The sequence below is a fragment of the Strix aluco genome, chromosome 2, assembly GCF_031877795.1.
Source record: "Strix aluco isolate bStrAlu1 chromosome 2, bStrAlu1.hap1, whole genome shotgun sequence".
In the NCBI taxonomy this organism is placed as follows: Eukaryota; Metazoa; Chordata; class Aves; order Strigiformes; family Strigidae; genus Strix; species Strix aluco.
In genome coordinates this window covers 77,196,547-77,216,259 of record NC_133932.1, presented here as the reverse complement: position 1 = coordinate 77,216,259, position 19,713 = coordinate 77,196,547, and the positions used below count along the sequence as shown (strand labels likewise).

General features: G+C 36.1%; 1 protein-coding gene across 6 annotated transcripts in view; it reads right to left on the bottom strand.

Moving 5' to 3' along the window:
• FGF14 (fibroblast growth factor 14) overlaps positions 1-19,713 on the bottom strand; it is a 421,004-nt gene that overhangs the window by 95,529 nt on the left and 305,762 nt on the right. For 5 of the 6 annotated variants that reach the window (XM_074815360.1, XM_074815365.1, XM_074815364.1 and 2 more), the window contains 2 exons: positions 12,139-12,249; positions 3,580-3,683 (listed from right to left, as the gene is read on the bottom strand). In XM_074815360.1, coding sequence (XP_074671461.1) covers positions 3,580-3,683; positions 12,139-12,249 — 215 coding nt within the window. The remainder of the gene's footprint in view (positions 1-3,579; positions 3,684-12,138; positions 12,250-19,713) is intronic. The other variant, XM_074815362.1, reaches the window with a different exon arrangement.

Here is a 19,713-nt window from a genome sequence, read left to right as displayed (position 1 = left end):
GGCAATACCTGTTCCCCATGGAGAATCCCTGTGGCTGTGTTCTTTTTTTCAGTGCATGGAGCCAGTTCTACTCCTTTTGGTTTTGACAGGATCAACCCTGGAAATAAAACCTCCTCTTGCCCGCCCTTTCCAAAGATGAGATAGGAGTAAGGCATATTTTTGGACTTTAACATATTAAGTCCATAACTATTGTATCAACAATCTTGCTATTAACTGAGATGGCTCTTTGTGGAAAAATCCAGCTTCTCCAACACACAGTGATGGAGTCAGTCATAAATACTGAATTATTCACAGTTCATTAATCCATCTAAAATAAATTTCAACTCAGTTTTATAATTCTCACTGCTCACTAACATACACCTAGAACTGGGAAGCTGTCACTAAATAAATATATCCTAATTATGACTGGAGATATATATACACATATATATGTATACATACACACACAGAAATAAATTTGGATGCAATAAGCCAAAACTTAAAAAAAGGTGAGCTCAGTGGATAGTCTCTAAGTGGGCTAACCCTTAGAAGTGTGAGGAAAAAAACTGAACGTGAAAAGGCTCTTGTCAAATATGCATTCGATAATCTATACGTAAAACTGGTCTGTCACTGCACCTTCATTTTCCTCTTATCAAACACTTCATATCAGAGAAAGCAGGATCACACATGATAATACCCTTCCTGTCAGTGCTGTTTCTTAATTAGTCAACATCAGGTGAAGCTTATCATAAAAATAATTGAGTTGGGGCCTTCAGTCTCTAAGAAAGACATCAACACATAGGATATTCTCACAAGCTATGGGTTTCATATACTGTGAATGGAAAAAGGGACACTAAAGCATTCTGCAGAGAAGGACTATACATGAATTTGGTCTTCACTTAGACTATAAATGCTACTTAGTCTATAGTGCAAGCTTCCATTTTTTAAAAATGTTTATCAGAAATTGGTAATATATCTAAATATATGTAAATTTTAACTAGAATTCCCATTATGTGGCACTTTTTTCAGTGATGACAGTTGGCATATGAAACAGAAAACTTTTTTCTCCCATCCTCCCCTGAATAGCCAAGGGAAAACCATATATGATATGTAATACACAACTTTTGCATTTAGGTGCAACAGATACACAACTGTGACAAAGAGTCAAAAAAATCCACCAACAAGACAGTAATAGAAAGTGATTGGTTAAAATTATTTTTCTATAAATGACAGTATTTAAAATATTCTGCACGCAGTATTTCTTCATCTTGATCCTCAGGGAGAAGACAAACTTCTCTCTGATGCTTTGTCTTCTTATTTCCAAATGCATTAGTCGCTAAGCTGAAAGCAGGCAATTACTAAAACAAAAATGTATTGTCAATGTTTTCAACACATTAATATGAAACAATCAAACCTGTATTACAGCACTGATGTTTTGAAATCACTACCTTTAAATTTGCATTAGATTACCAAATGTTACTACTTTTCAACTTGACAAAAGTGTAAGTTGAAAATAATTTTGTAGACATACCAAAACTAAAGGCTTCCACTGAGCTTTCTAACGTGTCACATCTTTGTCACTTAATGGGGCCACTTCATTCTCCACATGAAGAGTAAGCAGTACCTTCCAAAAACACTTGTTTCCTTACATTGCGCAAGGTAACGTGACAGATTGAGACACTCTCCCAAGACATTTTTAAGTGAAGTACACTCAAAACATAACAATATTCACAGAACAAAATTCAGAAGTACTTAACAAGTTGCCAATAACTAGAGACATATATGAAGTAATCAAGTCCAAAAATCTTGCCAATTGTGGCAATGAAGAATATGCAATCCTACAAAAGTTAAACCCATGCATTACGTTTTCCTTATACATAATCTTTTATTTATATCCATGAGACTGATCACAACCTAAGTAATCTGTGTTGCTCAAAAAGATACAGAAAGAAAGCAATTCAGATTCCCACTGGCATCACAGAAATATCTTGTTAGACCTGAGGATGTTTTAAGGGTTGGATTCACTTCTATTCAAAGTTTGGATCTAGGCATCTCTTTTTATCTTGCCTTGTGCTTTCCACTCCTTTCCATTACCCAGACAACACCATTCATTTAACTTGAACCATTACCAGAATAATACATAAACACAGCATCTGCCAGAATTTGTTCATGTAGGGTCCCTCCCTGTGCAGAATTACCCATCAGGAAACTGGTACATTTTCTGAAATTTATATTTCTTTCTGAAGGACTGAGAACTCACTTCAGAAACAGTGCTGGGCAAGAATGTACTCTTAACTGTACCAACACATTAAAACAGTACTGTTCATGCCATCATACTGAAATGAACTCCCCACATAAAGTGATGGAACTGGGAAGCCAGCAGTGCATTTTGTCTAATAGCTCTAGGTGTTTTCCTCTAGTTTTTTTCCTTCTGACAGCAAATATTGCATGTTTTCCTGTGATAGATTTTTTTTATTTTAAACGGAAGAAAATAAGTATTTTAGATCATACTGATGGAGTTTCCAGCAAACATTTTATGAAGAGGAGTTTTCTCTTTGTCCTGACATTGACATTCAAGATTAGTTCAATTTTTTTCTTCCTAATTAGCTTTTCCAAGACAATTGTATATTTGAAACAAACAGAATACTTTCCCTCGGGGCATCAGAAACTTAATCTATCCAATTTCCTTTCAATGGACATTGAAAATAAAGCAGTATATTGTAGCTCAGTGGGGAATCAAGAACTATGTGACATAAAAAATGGAAAAAGCACTATGTAAATAAATTCAACATAGCAATAAAAACATAGTAATGAAAAATCCTTTAAGCCACCTTGTTAATACCTGACAGAACTGTCTGTTCATATTAAAGTCTGTTTGCCTTTCAAAGGAGGTTAAGACACTAAATTTACACAAAACTGAGGATTATTATATTCACAGCAACACGCTGATTAACATCAAATAATTTGGAATATCTTAAACAATCTGAAGTCTTTCCCATCACTTTTTCCAGCAGTCTTCTTTGTGACTCAAAAGATTTTTTTCTCAAATTTTGATCATTTTACAAATATATAGACCCCCACAGAACTCTTATTTTCCTGATATCTGAAACAAAAACATGAATAATGCTAAACACACAGTTACAAGATTATGGTGATAAACTGTAAGGCTGTTAATGATGTTTTAGACGGAAGTTACACTTGTAAGTCTTGTCAATAAAAGTAACTGTTAGAACAGCTTTTGGACTCTGATCAAAAAGTCATTAGTAAAATAATTGCAGGTCTTTATTTAAAAATTCTGGAGAAATTAATTGAAAATAATAATCTCTGTGGTGTATTGCACACTACCAGTATAGCCTACCAGAAAAAGAGCTCTACAGAATGTTTTTTAAGGACCGCTATCATGCAGACTTTCAAACATAGTAATTTCTGCTGTATCTCATTTATAGATATGCTGCATGGATATAGGGGTACACAGGTGAGTGTACTATATATACACACACATATATAGATGTTATAGAACTTCTTAAAAGTGAATATGTGCCTCATCCTGTGCAGATTTCAACTTCATCTGTGCCTCTTAGAGTTCAGAAAGGTACTTACTGATGTGTAGAGGAAACCTTCTCCATTTAGGGCGATATACAACCCAGTCTTTACACCCTGGATAGCAACAACTCGAAGTCCCACTGGTATAAGGTTGAATAACGCTGTGAAGAAAAAACATGACCAGATATGAATATACTATGATTATTAAAATATTCTAATAACATCATTAGTAAAAAGAAAGAAAACTACTCCTTGTATAACTTTTTCTGATTTTAAAATTAAACTAATTCAGAAAATCTTGCTTTTAGTAAAGCTAATCCTTAAAATGAAAGCCTAGGTATTTATCTAGCAATAAGTCTTGCAATAGTTCAGTGTTTGGCACAAGTGCTAACTACCAAATACAAAGCACAGCACACTGGACTGCAATCATTTATGCAGCACTGCAGTCATGAGTATCTCAGGCAGTCTGAAAAGAATCAGAGAGCCCAACAGTTCCTTCATCAATGTAGACTGAGCATAAGAGTAATACTTGTGAGATATACTGCAGAAAATATATCTCTCTGATTCTGGGAAGAAGCTTTTTATTTTCTTAGACATTTTTATGGTTTTGGACTAAGATATGCTCTCATTAAAGATTCCTTTAAGGGGGTCTGTTATTTCAAAACAAAATTAGTTTGCTTTTGTTAATGATATATTTGATACAAGCAGTAGTACACAGGTCTCAGGTAATAGCAGAGTCTTATCCTAGGTCAGAAAAGCACTGAAATATGTGTTTGACTCTAAATGTACATAAATGCTATTGAGCTGAATATAGAACATGCTCAAAGACTGAAATTTTTGGGGAAAAAAATAAAATTAAAGAAACAACTAATAGCAGATACCCTAGCAATGGTATATAACTCTGTAATAACAAAACCAGCCACAGCTTTGATTAGTGTATAAAAAAGAGCAGTGTGAAGAGTGGGAGTTTATCAGCCTCACCACAAAACAACAAAAGAAAAAGTGATGTAAGTAGGAGACACAGACCAATTCTTCTTCTAAAACTTATGCCAGCACACACCTAACAAAGTTTACTGACTGATACTAGGAAATCAGATGCAAAGCACACATCAGACAGTCTTGGAAGAAAAGATCTGGATAAACTAGAGTTCATGCTAAGCGTTTTTCCACTGTGGATGAATCAAGGATTCACAAGTCCTTGGATCAGCACCAAAAGCACAACTTGTGTGTTCAACATATGCAGCGAGGACCATGGTTCTACCAAGCCAGGTCTCAGGAACACAGTAACACCTGCAGTGAGTTCCTCCAAATTTAGGAAGGACATCCATAGGTGTGATCAGAAAGTGTACCCTATGAGGCTATCTGTAATCAGAATGCCAGGAGTAAAGCCCAAATCAAGAGAAAAAGGGTCATGTAATTGCAGAGGATAAGTACATTTTCTCAAGGTGTGAAAACTCCTGGTTGGTCAAAGGACACAAAGCCACAGATCTTTTATGATGAAGAAGATCAAATCTTTACAACTGACAAAAAACATAGGTTGACTACTAGAATTTAAAGGTATAAGTGGATGGAAAAAAAAACTCAACCCTTTCCTTCAACACTGTTACAAAGAGAAAGAATATGTAGTGTAAGTTCTTTTTAGGAACGCACAATGCCAGTATAAAGCTAGGAATTGTTGGAGCAGAGCATTTCCTACAGCTGTAGAAAGAAAAATACATTCAAAAGAGCTCTGGAAGAACAGAAAACAACTTTACAGGTTTACAAAGAAGAATAGAAGAGATGACATCAGGCAAGAATTAGCACAAATATATAGCATTTTCATTTCTATTTTCCAAAAGTCTCCATCATGCTAGGATCTTACTGGCTTTTTCACTGGAAAAATACTGGGTACAGGCAAGGTTCCCTCCCTAATCTATACAAGATAAACATAAACCAGTGAAATATGGCACTCACAGACAAGACATCCTAACAGTATATAGGCTAAACACTGCATGACTTGAGGGCTTTCAAATGTTCGATATAATTTGGAGGTTAAAAAAACCAATCAGCCATTACTCTCAAATGAAACAATGTCAAAACCAGAAAAACCACTATTGTGGGTGATGGAGGGGGAGTCTGTCACAGCAAAACTAGGTTTCAGATGGCAGTTAAGTTTGGTTTTTTGAGAAGAAAAGAAATTCCAGGAGGAAACTGGATATAAACACATGTTAGAGGCAGGGCAGCAACAACTGAGGGGACACCAGGAAGGAAAAACAAATCCTTGTATAAAGAAAAGAGGTGAACACAAAAGACAAGTCAGCCATGGAAAACTGCTAATGAAAAATAACTCCAAATCATAGTGGTTCAGTCAAAACTTCTGGAACATATATATATAATTTGATGTATTACCAATAAAAATAAAGCAGCAAAGCTAGAAAAAAAACCCACCATTGAAGGCGAATTGAAGGCCTGTAACGTGGCGGTGGTTAATGCAACCTGTAAAATTACTAGAGTGGTCTATAGTTGCTGGTGAATTTAGAAAGCACTGAGGAGGGCACATAATGTATCTTTTACTGCCACCAAGTTTTAATTGGAGATTGTAAGAGTTCCTGTAATTAGTCTAAGACCATAAAATTTTAGAGTGTGGTCTGAAATGCTGTAATTCTGCACATACAGAATATTCAGTAACTTCCACAAAAATCTTTCAGACTTGGGTGAAATGAGGCAGGACAGTCTACATTCAATTATTGATTGATAAACACTCAGCAATGATGTGCTTCACACTGAGGTCAGCAAAACATGCACCAGTAAGGCACAGCATGTGGTTTTTACATGCTCTGAAGCTGGCCAAAGGAAATTTGATTTCCTCCAGAATATGGCTGTGTAGTACTCTTTACTGAGCAGGACTTAGGTGCCCAGTTACACGTTTTAAACCTTCCTAGGATTCACCTGTGCTATCCCCACTCCAGTAAGAACCTGCCTTGAGAAAAGCAGAAATCCTTCCAGTTTGTTTGCGTTTCAGGTCTGCACAGCCAAAGCTATGCTCTTGCCTGAGAGGCATGTGAAAAAGGACCCTGTTGCCAGCTTCCCTCTGTCTTTAAGACAGTGAGCCAAAACTAAGTGAGGTCCCTGAGCATCTATACGTACCAAACCCAGCCCAGTGAGTGTACAGATGAGTTGAGAGAGGGAGCACCCTGGAACAGCCCAGGAAATATAATTCTGCCTGGTGCTCAGTGCTCCCATGCTGCCCACTTAAGTATAAAGCCTGGCAAATGCAACTGTAAATAAGATGTGGGAACATCAGGGAAATCCTTAGCTCTGCTTTGTATTCTGTCTAAACCATGACTGTAAAGCAAATTGTTGCTCTTTCTTTTCCTAAATCTGTAAGCCTACTCCTACCACACACAAGATAAGAAAATGGGGATTGGGCAGTTAACAGGAACAACTGTCATGAAAAAACTTATTGGTTTAGGTGTTGTGGAGGGGATTTTCAGAAGCAAATTTGAGTTGGATTCTAATCCTCCAAAAGTTTTAGACAAAGTCCACTTTTTGATAAGCAGTAACTCTTTCCTTGAGCAAAACACAAACCCACCGCATTTCTTTTTCCTTTTTTTATGTAATACCACCACAATGTATTAACTTGAAATCTGAAATGCCTGAAATCAGGTATTTCTGTATCCTTGTGAAAGCCTATTTAGGTACAACTGACTTGTAGCTACAAGAAAATTGCCATTACAGATCACTGGTTTTCTCAAGAAGCTTGCTAGAGACCAGTTGCTTAAAGCTTATAAACTTGCTGTCTGTTCTGCATGTGCACTGCTCTGGTGTCAGTTAACAAAATTTCCCACAGCACCAAATCTGCAATCAGATCAAGGCAACTATTTCCTTAATTTATATCCATCTGCAGGCCTACAGGCAAAAATGAGAACTCCATCAGAACATCTTTCAGATGAGCAATGAGTGCAGGGAGGTTGGTATTCAGAGATCCGTCCATTCATTTCTTACGGAGCAAACCCATTCTACCTGCCTGATGAATGAAAGACGTAATTAAAATGTACTTTTATGGCCTCCATTGATCCTGTCACACTGACTAAGTTTATACTGATGGGAGAAACAGGCTTACCTAACTCCCAAAGGTGATGGAAATAGATGACTAAATGCCTGTGTAATTCTTTGAAGAAAAACTGCAGTAAAAAACATTGCAAAAATCAGATTGCAAATATTTCAGTTCAGTAATCCAAATTTAACATTCAATAATCCAAATTTAACAGCATTGCAGGTGTTGTTTTTTAATCTTCATGAGCTTTATTTCTGTCTAATTATCTCCTTTACCTTACAAGGGTGCTGTGAAGATTATTTTATTAATATCTTCAAACCAAAGTATGGTTAGAAAGACATTAAAAAGTTAATACTTCCATATTCAATTTGGAAGATATAAATAGAACATTAGGAACATGCATTAAAACATGAAAATAAAGGAATGTTAAATGGTTTCAGGATTTCTTGAACAGCAACTCTACCAGGTACCAAGTGCCATGAAGGAAGCAAAGCATGTTGCTTCATAATTAAGCAAGAGATGTGCACAGCACAGCCAAATCAAAGTTGCTTGGGTAATGTTAACTTTGGCATTTATCAGTTTATGCAATAAGGACACAAATGAGTAATGGTCTTTTAATCTGTTTTAAATATGACTGTAATTTCATAAGGGGCACATATAGCAACATTTAAGTGTTAAAGTCAGTTTTATCACCCATCGAGGAAAGTATCATAATTTATGATTAATTTTTTCAGTGGTTGTTGGCTGAGATACACTCTTCAGGTGAATCAAAATAAACCATAGTGCTAAGAGATCCAGGGTTTCACTCTCAGAAATTAAAGAATCAGAATTGGCCGTTTCCCAAATTAATTAGTCTTCTTACTAAAACTACCCTTCAACAAAATTTGAAGATAGACCAAAGCCTGAAAATGAGCTGGTTTGGGTGGGGAGGACATCAGGAGGGGAATGTAACACTTCTTACCACAAGCACAACATGGAAAGCTCTTCTATTTCTTTATAGTTTCTGTGTAGTAGCTTGTTTTTCCTAATTAGTAATGATGAAGTCCATGGACAACACTAAAGCAAGTTCCATTGGCACCAAGTAATGCTGAGAACTGCTGTAAAATCCAGGAAAATTAGAGCTAGAGAGGGACAGCTACGCTGAGTAGGACCTTGGTAACCAAGCCTACAGCTTTAGCCACAGCCATTCCTGCTTTCACTAGAAGCAAGCCACAAAACAAACCAGAAACTGTAAGGCATTAGAGGAAGGAAAAAGAGAACAGCACCTAAAAGAAGAAAAGCAGTGTAATAAAGTCTCTTTCCACATATCACTGAGAGTTTGGCAAAAAAATATAGACTACACACACAAGAGGGTTTAAGCTAACAGCCTTGGTCTGATGATGTGAATTAAGGAAACTCAGCACCATTAACCACTAGGTGCACTAATTTATACTCTGTCACAATACATCACTAACTTGGAAAGGGTGTAAAAAGAAATTACAATAATGAACTGAAACCCATCAGTCTGTTTAGTTTGGGTTCTAATAGCATGACCACCAACATGAGCAGACGAAAGTACATTCAGGGATGCAATTACAAGCAGTCACATCTTTCTTCCTTTTTCATGCAAGGGTTTGTGTGCAGCAGTACATTAAAAATCTTGCCATCTATCTCTGCAGACTCTAGCCTTTGCTCAAACTTAAGGCAAGTCGGGACAATGGCTGGCACTATAGCAGCTGACTAAAACCAGTAGTAAAACTCATTTCGACTTCAGATAGAAGCAAAAAGTTACATTAAAGAGACTACCAAGAAGCTTTAAAGACAAACAAAAATGGGTGTGAACAGAACCACTCAATTTGAATGGACTACATCTTAATCTACCTCTCTATAACACTGTGACTCCAATAGTGTGTAATTTATGTTTACTGACGTACATATAAAATGAGCACAAAATTATGATATATGCACTTGATGGAATTTTAACTTCAAGCACTCCTTTAACTGCTTGACACAGAATAAATTGCAACAGCCCAAAAAGTAGCTGCATGACTAAGCTTCAAAGAGTTTCCTTGCTGAAGACAAAAAAAGAAATCACTTCTCTGTCCCTCACTACTCACTTGCTCTGGCTGCTCTGACACCCAGCTACTCAGATGGTCAGTGCATGAGGTGGAGCCTTTCAGAGCCTTCAGGGACAGTGAACAGTTCAGAAGACGGGTTGAAGGCTGGCAGAGATGCACACCCTTCGGTAGTCTGTATTTCCTCCATTTTTATGAAACACACCTTGAATGGGAGTCATCCTCACTATCAAGGTAAGAATACAATCTGTCCTATTGACAGATAATACATGTCTATCCCTTTGCCCACTGGTGCATTAAAGAGGCAACCTGCAAGCTCCTTGGTCAGAAGCAGTGTTTTCCCCCACTGGCAGCTGCCAAAACTTTTTTGCCCATAAGCCTCAGCCAGAAATTATCATGGTAAGAAGGTCAAAAATAAAAGATCAAAATACTAGGAATTCTATCCATGAGAAAATTATTGTTTTAAAGCAAGACGGAAATGGAAAAACAAAATATGCTGAAATAAAGAAAAGCAATAGGAAGCCAAATTTAAGGTGGAGATTGTATGCTTTCCTGGCAAACATATTAATTTTACATCCTTATGGTCTAACCTGTCTTTACTAAGCAATACTGTAAAATCTGACTAGAGAATAGAGAATTACACCAGTTGAAGACAGAAGAAAATCCCTTTATGGAAAAAATTCCTTTCAGCCTAAAAATCATGCTGAAGCAAAACACAATATTATCTAATAGTATTTATCCAAAATACATAATGCTGCTATCATGTTGAAGTAAAGCACAATATTGTCTAATAGTATTTATCCAAAATACATAATACTGCTATCTGGTATTTGGTTGAGTTCGGACAAGTTCTATATTTCAGAACATTTATAATATAGAATATTCATTCTGCATTTTGGAACAAGAATAAGAGAGATCTAGATCATACTGTTCTAGAAATCCAGAAAGGCAGAGAAGAGGGGAGAGAAAGGAAAAATGACATAGTAAGAAAAAAAGAAAAAGAAAATATTTGTAAAGCTGACAACAGTGAAAAGAGGAAGGTAAGGCACTATGGTCTAGTTTTGCAAAGATTCAAAATCCATGGAGTTTTAAGATTTAAAAAACCCCCAGAAATATCATTAAAACATTCCAAAATTGTTGCAGTCATACACAGCTCCTCACTGAAGCTGAAAATAAGAGAGAGATGGGCAGAGGGAGAAGAAGAGGGAGAGAGAGAGAGACACGCTCGCACTCTAAGACACATTTCTTGGACCTCATATAGGCAAAGCTTCTATAAAAAGCAATAATGATCTTGTCTGTACAATGTCTTAATATCTAGTCCAGTACAGAAGTGGACATGAGGGATGGACACACTGAGGGAAGAAAAGAAACAAGGAACAAGGGAGGAAAAAACCCCACTTGTAAAACAAGCAGAGAAATACATATCAAAATAGATTAATCAATTATTTATCTGAATTCTAAAAAAAAATAGAACAATAAAAGATGACCATGCTATCTGTTGATGAAATGTGTTAAAAATGACAACCATGTGTTAACAGATAAAATAGGGACCTAACCAAAGTACAGCAGAAACCTCAAATCCCTTAATTTCTATAGCCTAATTTCAACATTTTAGATGAAAGTAGAGGCTTATTTATATATGCATAATAAGATAAATCTTTTGTATTAAAAATGCTTAAAATAGACCTCAAGATCACACAGAAATATGTTACTTAAATATGCCATTATCATTAAAATAAACAAAATACAATTGTTCTCTGCTAAACAGAAAATTAAAAATCAGCTGTTTCTAGAGTCAGAATAGGTTTGCTTAATTAACATTTGCAACGGAAGTTATCAAATGTATATATGCTCATTGAATGAAAATATGTGGCAGTATCATAGGAAAAGAGCACCAAAGCAGTGAGCCACACAGCCTTTCAAGACCACGTTTATTTGGAATATTTTTGAAAAATGCCACTGTCACAGTCCCTACACTGGCAGAAATTCTCTTAAAATCATTGAAACTCTTGCTGGTATAGGGACTGTAGGATCTTTAGCCTCAATTCAGCAAGGTACTTCAGCATGTGTTTTGAGCAGAACTTTGACAGTTAGACATACATTTATTTGCTTTGCTGAATCAGGGCCTACATGACCAGAATTTTCAAGGAATTTTTGTTTCAATCTCTCTTTTTTTAGTATTTTTTATTTATTTGAAGATAAGAAATTTTTGTTAAATATATAGCTTTTATAAAAAATATTTTTAATGTAACTTTACTATTTTTATAAAATTATCAGAAGACAACCATTGGCCTAAATATCTCACCCCTGAGGTCCACTGGCACTTACGCTTTCCCCTTCAGAGGGAATACATTTAGGCCAATGTCCTGCATGACCCTGCAGGCTTCGAATGGACAGAACCCTCCTCCTTTCGACAAAACACATTCAGAAACCCTCCAAAGGCATTAACACTATGTCTGCGCATACACACTCGAGCGATGCAATCTGCGTGTGAGATTAAGACATTCCCCTGGGGCAGTCACTTACTAGAATTACTGCTGTCATCCTTGGTTCCATCGAGACTTCCATCGGGGTGCATTTGCAAGTAGTAGCCTTGCCTGCAATATAACCTGGTCACTATACCCTTGAGCTGGGGATCTGAAAGACAAACATATTTTGTCACTAGCCTCAAAACTTTTTCCAAGAGTTATCCCTACTTCTCTCACTGTAGGAGGAAGTTTGGTGAAGCAGCATTGCCGTCTTAAAAGTAAGTACTAAAACAGGATGGGTCCTGATGGAGATGGAGAAAAATCTCACCACAGATTATTATTAGGCCAGCTGAGTGCCCTGTTCTCTGCCTCCAACATCTTCATTATAATTAACACAGGTAAAACAGAAAGAAAAAGAACACTCCAAACACCCATAGTCAGAAGACTTAAAACAGATTAAGCCCTGCAAAAAAGTTTAGACTTCAGCAACAAGTATAGAGCCTTAGAGAAACTAAGAAAACATTTAAAAAACCCTACTCGTTTCATACATCTTAGTAACTTACGATACTTCGCATAAGTTTTAAGGACACTTGGAGGAAAAGGTCTGTCTCATTTCCCTCTCTACCAAAAGTGACAAACTTATCTGGTATAATATTTTGTAATGGTCCCATCTGAAGAGTTCCCAAAATATTTTACCAATCTAGAAGTGGATACAACTCACCTGCCCTCTCCCACCTCCCAGAGAATAACACCCACAGTCAAAGCAAGACATAACTCTCCTTCAACAGAGGAAAAAAACCTGAGAAAATCCTTAGTAAGCTAAAAGTATATGGGAAATTCAGGTAGCTAAACAGTTAAGCTACCCTGTTTAATACTCTGCATTTATGAAAAATGCCAAGAACTGGGCAGTGGCTGCCAAGCCACAACTTTATGATTCATCTCAAGGATGGTGCCTTACCAAATCACAAATTAAGCTGCTGCAGAACTGGTTCAGTGCTGAGAAAGAGGACATCACATCTTAAAAAAATCAACAGCACTACCTCTGTGTGATATTGGTTAAACGTAAACTATTAGGCCCAACTCCAGGCAGCCAGCACATAAAATTGTGGGGACATTGGCATGAAAAGCATCTATGCTGTATCATGCTTAGCTCTGCAATAATGAACTAAAATCAAAGGCTTTGAGGCATATAGGTAATAAAATGAACAGGTGAACTTCTAAGGAAGACAGAAGTGATTTCCGTGCAAACCTGTGGCCAGAATATAAAATCCTCCTTGAATCTGTGTTTAATTGCTCTCACAATCAATCATGCTGGGTTGCTTACAGTATCCTACGGGGAGGTGAAAGTAAACACTAATAAACAAAACTGCCTCTGACTGGAATGCTATGAAGTTTTCTATAGAGGCTCAGTTCCATGAAATGATGATGAAAATGTCAAGTTTTTCTTGAGTATCCAAATTACAAAGTCATATTAAACAATAAACCCATCTAAATTAAAAATATAAGATTAAACTGTAAATATCATAAAAACGGTTTCTATAAATATTAACACTGTAAGACTTTTGAGGCATGGAAATAAATAATATAAACATTTGGTGATCAACATATAAGCACACTACAACTTTTTTTTTTTTTAACTGCAAATTTTGCTTTCCGTGAATTTTTACATTAGCAAACGTTTCTCTGTCTTTATATAAAAATACTTAGAAACAAATATTTTTAAAATTTATAAACAGAATAAACTGTATTTTATTTGAATGTATTGTCTCAATCAACTTCATCAGGCAACAGAAAAGTATTTCCATAATTTAAAAATGAAAAGTGAGTTCCTCTTACACAGGCACTATTCCTATCAATGCATGCTTTTGATGTGCACTTCCAAATTGACGACTTTAAACATACTTGCTTTACACATACTAAAATGGCATCTTAAAGGACTAAAGAAAAATATTTTTTAAATACTGTTAAAAATAGAGCTTTAAAAAGTATTTACAGGAAAAATATCAGTATTTTGAAAAACAGTACTTCTAGCTCAAAGTATCATAGGAAGGCAAAGTACAGTCAGCTCACTATCACCAGCTGTTTACATCTACTGCTTCAAGGGAAAAAATGTGAAACTTCAAAATTACTTTCAAAGTTGTTCTTTATACTCATTCTATTCATTTTTCTAATTTCACAGATAAAATATACTTTCTAACAAGAAATTGCACACTCATTTGTCTATGTTTTCACCAAAAGCATTATTTAAAGTTAACCCTGCTTTACCAGCTATCCAAAATTATATCTGAATTAAAATAATTTTGTGGATAGCTATGCAATTCAAGTAGCAGTTCAGACTATGTGTGATGAGACAGGGTATGAATCCCCCATTTATTTGTTCACTCAAGCCCAAACACAGCAAAATAATAACTATTATAGCATGAGACCAGAGGATCCACACTGTGTATATATATATCTCACTTGTATACAGTTTTAACAGCTTCATTTATCAGAAAACTGAACAATGCTGTCCCAAAACGTGGCTCTTTCACTTGAATGTTTCATCGACAACTGGAATTTACTACTAATAATGTGATTTTCATTGTGCAAAGTAGATCTCTGTAGACTGATAAATGAAAAAAAAAAAGGTTTTTTATCCCCATAAAATGTAGTAACTGAAACTTTCTTTTTACTTTTTTCCTGTGGATTATTAGAAACTTTTTAACCCACTTTCCTAAGAACATCTTTTCTACCTTAAGTTCCTACCTGTCCTTAGCAAGATTAAAACTTTTATTCCTGACAAGTAATTTAATCATGCATTTTTTTATAGTTCTTGGTCATAATATTTAGTTAATATATATCACAGCACTTTGGATCTACAAATCAAAGTAAATAACAACTAAATGTTTTAGCTGAACAGTGCTCAAAAAACTGGGGCAACTGGACAATGAGACATGGTATTTCTTTGATCTTAGCCAAAAAGCAACCCAGATTTAGTGATGGAGTTCTACGAAATGACTCACTAATCTCAATGCAAGTCATAATAAGAAACAGTCAAAAAGACTACTCCATACAGCCTCAAGGTAAATATCTCCAGGATGAAGCACACCATCCTGTCAGGCAAAGAATTCATCTCTTTTCCTTGCAGAAAGATAAATGACTCTTTCGTGTCCTTTTTGAGACACCTGGGCAGCAAGCAGAGAAAAGAAATCTGCTAGTCCCTGCATTTCTATAGCATTTTGTCTACCCATTGTCACTTAATAATATTACAGGAACAGTCTCAGCTTCAGATGCTTTACAGACAAGTTTCTCAAACCCTTCTTGATGACACTTTTTTTTTTTAACTGTCTGCTAGAAGGCAAGAGTGACCAGCAATGCCCAGAAACACCAGTAGAAGACTGATGCTGCGTGTGCACAGGTGCACTGGATAAGTTATGTTTTATAATTCCCACCACAGTGATACAGGTAGACAGACCAGCAATTATTCTTACCCTTTACACCCCACATATGCCTTTTTCTTCCCACATGAAAGAGAGAGGGAATGGCAAGAGAATACAACAAAATAATAAAACACAAATGAACAGGATGAGAGTAGACGACCTCACCAAAGAGTTCCCAGCTCTCATGATTTTATTATAGGTATTTTGCTACTAGTTCTCTTAAAGTCCTAGCCACCAAAATGACATGATTATGTGAAAAATACCATTTCTATTTAATTTTAAACACCTTGACTTCAGGGGAAAAGAAAACAAACCATCAAACTTCACCATGGATCAAAATTAAAGGACAGTTCAACATCTTCTAATGATCTTATTTTGCACCTTGACTTCTGATGTTGAACAGCTGAGCATGACAAGTCTGTAATGCCCCACCATGGAAAGAATTACTCTGACTTGTTATTAGAGGTTGTCGCTAAAAATTCAGACGTTGTACTGAATGGGCAAAGCAACAGCTTCTCAAGTCTTTCTTCCACGGCAACCTACATGACAGCAGCCACTTGCAGCCTGCTTTTATTGCTTTTTTCCCTTGTCAGTGGCAACGCAGGATGCATGACTGCAGTTAGCATGCACACTCTGTCAGTAGCTTTTCTAATGTCCTCAACCAAGGTAGAGTTTAATTAAGATGTCTTCTTCCTTGAATAATGGCTACAAAACCAGCTTTGGCATTAATGACAGACTGAGTGCAGCTCTTGCTTTAGAACATGACACTTTATGTTTTCAATTAAGAATATTTTCTGTTCATAAACAGAATGGTTTTAGCATCTCCTTTCCCACCCCCACAGGCTGCCAGGACAGATCTCTTTAGAAATTTTATAGGTTTAAAATAAACAAGGGGACAAACTTATTAAATACAGGTGTTAAGGATTTTACTTTTGTGTTCAGACACAGATGAATTTACAATGCTAAAAGAACAATAGTGAATATGCCCATTGAATCTTAATACCATGAAAAATTAATCCCTTAGCATCCACTGGAGTTTTAATTTTTTGTTTTTACCATTGGAGGGCTTTTTTTGCCTGTCATTATTTACTTACTCCCTCTTTTGAGTAAAGGTACTAAATAAAAGCCTGTTTGAGCTGACAAGCAAATGCTTAATGGTGGGTTAGTCTCATATCAACTCACATTCTTATGGAGAATAAACTGAATGACCTAGTCAATTACCAATCTGTCACAAAATGAGCTGCTCAGCAAGTCAAATGAAAGCCAGTATTTAGAGGTACATTCTGCTCAGATAGCATAGCATCAAACTCATGTTAACAATTGGTAGCTCCAGGTACTTCACATTTTACTTGCCCTTTATTCTTTACCTTTCCCTCCTGCAGTTTTTACTTTTGGATATTTCAGTATTAAAAATACCACTCATGCTGGTCCAGAATAAATCGAGCATCTTTAAGATTTCTGGTGTTCCAATAGTCACCATGACTTGACTGCCATTTCTTGCTCACTGATGTTATGATCAGCATGTGTTAGGAAACTTCTCCCTTTTTATTTATTTTAAATATCAAAACCATTTATTAACTATATTAGGATTTAAAAAAAGTCAACCCCCCAAAAAGCTGCAACCCCCAGATTTCTTGTGAAGCTGGGAAGCAAAATACCCACCCCAAAGCACAGTGTCTCAGCCACTCCAGACCTGCCTCCCAGTTAGTTCATAAGGCCTGGAATGTGTAAAAGGTCATTTTTCCTGCCTACTCAGACAGGAGTGCCTTGACAATAGTGTTGTGTGGAGTTTTGGACTGGGGTTCTTGCAGTCTCTCTTGCTGAAGCCACTCTACTTTGTATAATAATTAACTACCCGCCACAGGCAGGATTAGAGCCCATCCACTAGACCACATTTCAAGGCAGCCTCCAGTCCTTCACTGACTTCTGCACAGAAACCTATCGATGCTTCAGATTAATGTCTGGATACTATTTAAACTTTAAACATGTGTCAGTACCATCTAGTATTTTAGAAATATTTACCACTAGGCAATTCATCTCCAGAAGGAGGGACCAAATTCCATGTAAAATGACATTTCCTTTTTGGATTCTCAGTTCCTGCTGTAACGCTTTTCCCAGTTTCCAATAGTTGTCTTCTCAAGCATACTGTTTATGTTTAATCTCAACAGTACTCTAACAGGTGCTGTCAGTACAGATGATCACATTACAGTCCTTTTGCCTTGTTTCTGGCAAGTTTTGCATCATCATTCCAGCACATAAAAGTGCGGGATCCTCTCATATGCATGTTACACAATCCCAAAAGCAAGCTTCCAAAAGCAAGTACATAGCCGATGGGGAATTCAAAATTTTGTAGTTCATTTAAAGGTGATAAAATACTACATAGTCATCTGAAACCATGATGTTCCTTCATTATTAAACTCTTCAGATGTTCTTATGATACAGCTCTTGAATTCAAAAGCTTTATACACTCCTAACTTTATTATTTTCACTGTCCTGTCACCTGGTGTGTCAGTGTTTCAAAGTTTCTGGTCATGTTGTTTTTACTTTCTCTCATTCTTAATAGGAAGTGATAAAATATGAACATTTACATGCTAGTGCTCTCTGATTTTAATAATAATGTTTTCAATATCTCATAATACACACCAGAAAACCAAGATTTAATTAAGAGCTTTAAAGAAAAATATTTTTAAAAGAAAGTTTTGCTCTATTCAGGACAGAGGGGGAAAGGATATAATGTGAACTCAGAAAAGCAATAGCTTCCATTATTCCCTGTTCCCATAAGTAATAATAGTACTTATTCTGAAACATGGTGGCTTTGTGAGCCTATTTCTCTGTGCTCACTCATTTTTCTGTCCTCATGATGATTACAGGGCACTCAACTTCGGTGTTTATTTTTAACTCTACTTTTTGTCCGTTCATGCCTCACATCACAAGCTCATCTCCCGCAGAACCTCGCTTTGAGAACACATTTAAGAGAGACACAGAGTCCTCCTACGTTCCTGCACTGTCATTGTCATCGGCACTTCCACAGCGTTTATGAAATTTCTTGGTAAACTATGAAAGCAGGTCAGAGTTCTGCAAAATGGTTGCTTTTCTTGAAAGCACAGCATCATATCCTTTGTGCTGGTGTCCTTGCCTTTGTATTGCAAATGTTTTTATGTTAACCGCAAAATGTGCTCCCTTCCATTTGTGTGCACTGAGGTTTTGTCTCTAGGTCTTACAATACATTTCAAACTACATAAGATTTGCTTCTTGGTACGTGGTTTTACTTGAACAAATTTGATTGTCAATAGAATTACACCAACTTGGTTTCTAGCTGGGGTAATTTATATCCGTTCAGATTCACAAGATGATTGGATTTAATAGGCTTGTCTACGCCATAATTGTTAACAGTCTCCTTTACCAGCCATATTATTTTTGGAGGGTATTTGTTGGAAAAGAAAGAGGTTTAGGTTGTTAAGAAAACACATTGTTCCAAAATCACAATTTTACATGGGTATGGTAGTTTAATTTTAGTAACTTAATTTAATAATTTGCATTTCTCTTCCTACTGGACTATATGGTACATCTCCAATGTTTCTGATCTTCCAACACATGGATTTGTCGGGAGATTTCTCCCTATTGCTTTCCACTCTTGTGGAAAGTATTCCCTAAGTACTGCTTTCCACTGTTGACCCATGTTCCTTCTAATATGCTAAAATTCAATGATCTCCAATTTCTCAATATCTAAAATAGCTGACGTTACACACAGGAATGTTGAGAAGAAGCTGGCCTCTACTTCCAGGCTTACTTAAATAGCACTAGTCACAGTTTAATGCATTTAACTGTTACCTGACAAGCATCATCTTCCACTTGACACAAAATTATCATCTTTGCAACTATATTCACTTTCTCAAAGTTTACTTCAAAATGCTAAAAATTCTGTTGTCTAAAGTTCTATGTTACAGCAGCCTTGCTATTACAATTTTTATTTGTTCTTTTCATTTCACATAGGCCTAAAAAATATCCTGTCTTACTGAATCTTCTTGACTCAGATAAAATCATTTTCTAGTATTTTGTTTAGGACTCCTCCCTATACCTGAACATCTTACTTTTACCTGGTATTTTTTTGCTTTTGAATTCTGACAGTGAAACATTAACATTATACAAAATATTGCTTAACATTTCTCTTTAAAACAAAATCATTAAGCAATAGATGCCAGAGTTAAGCAATT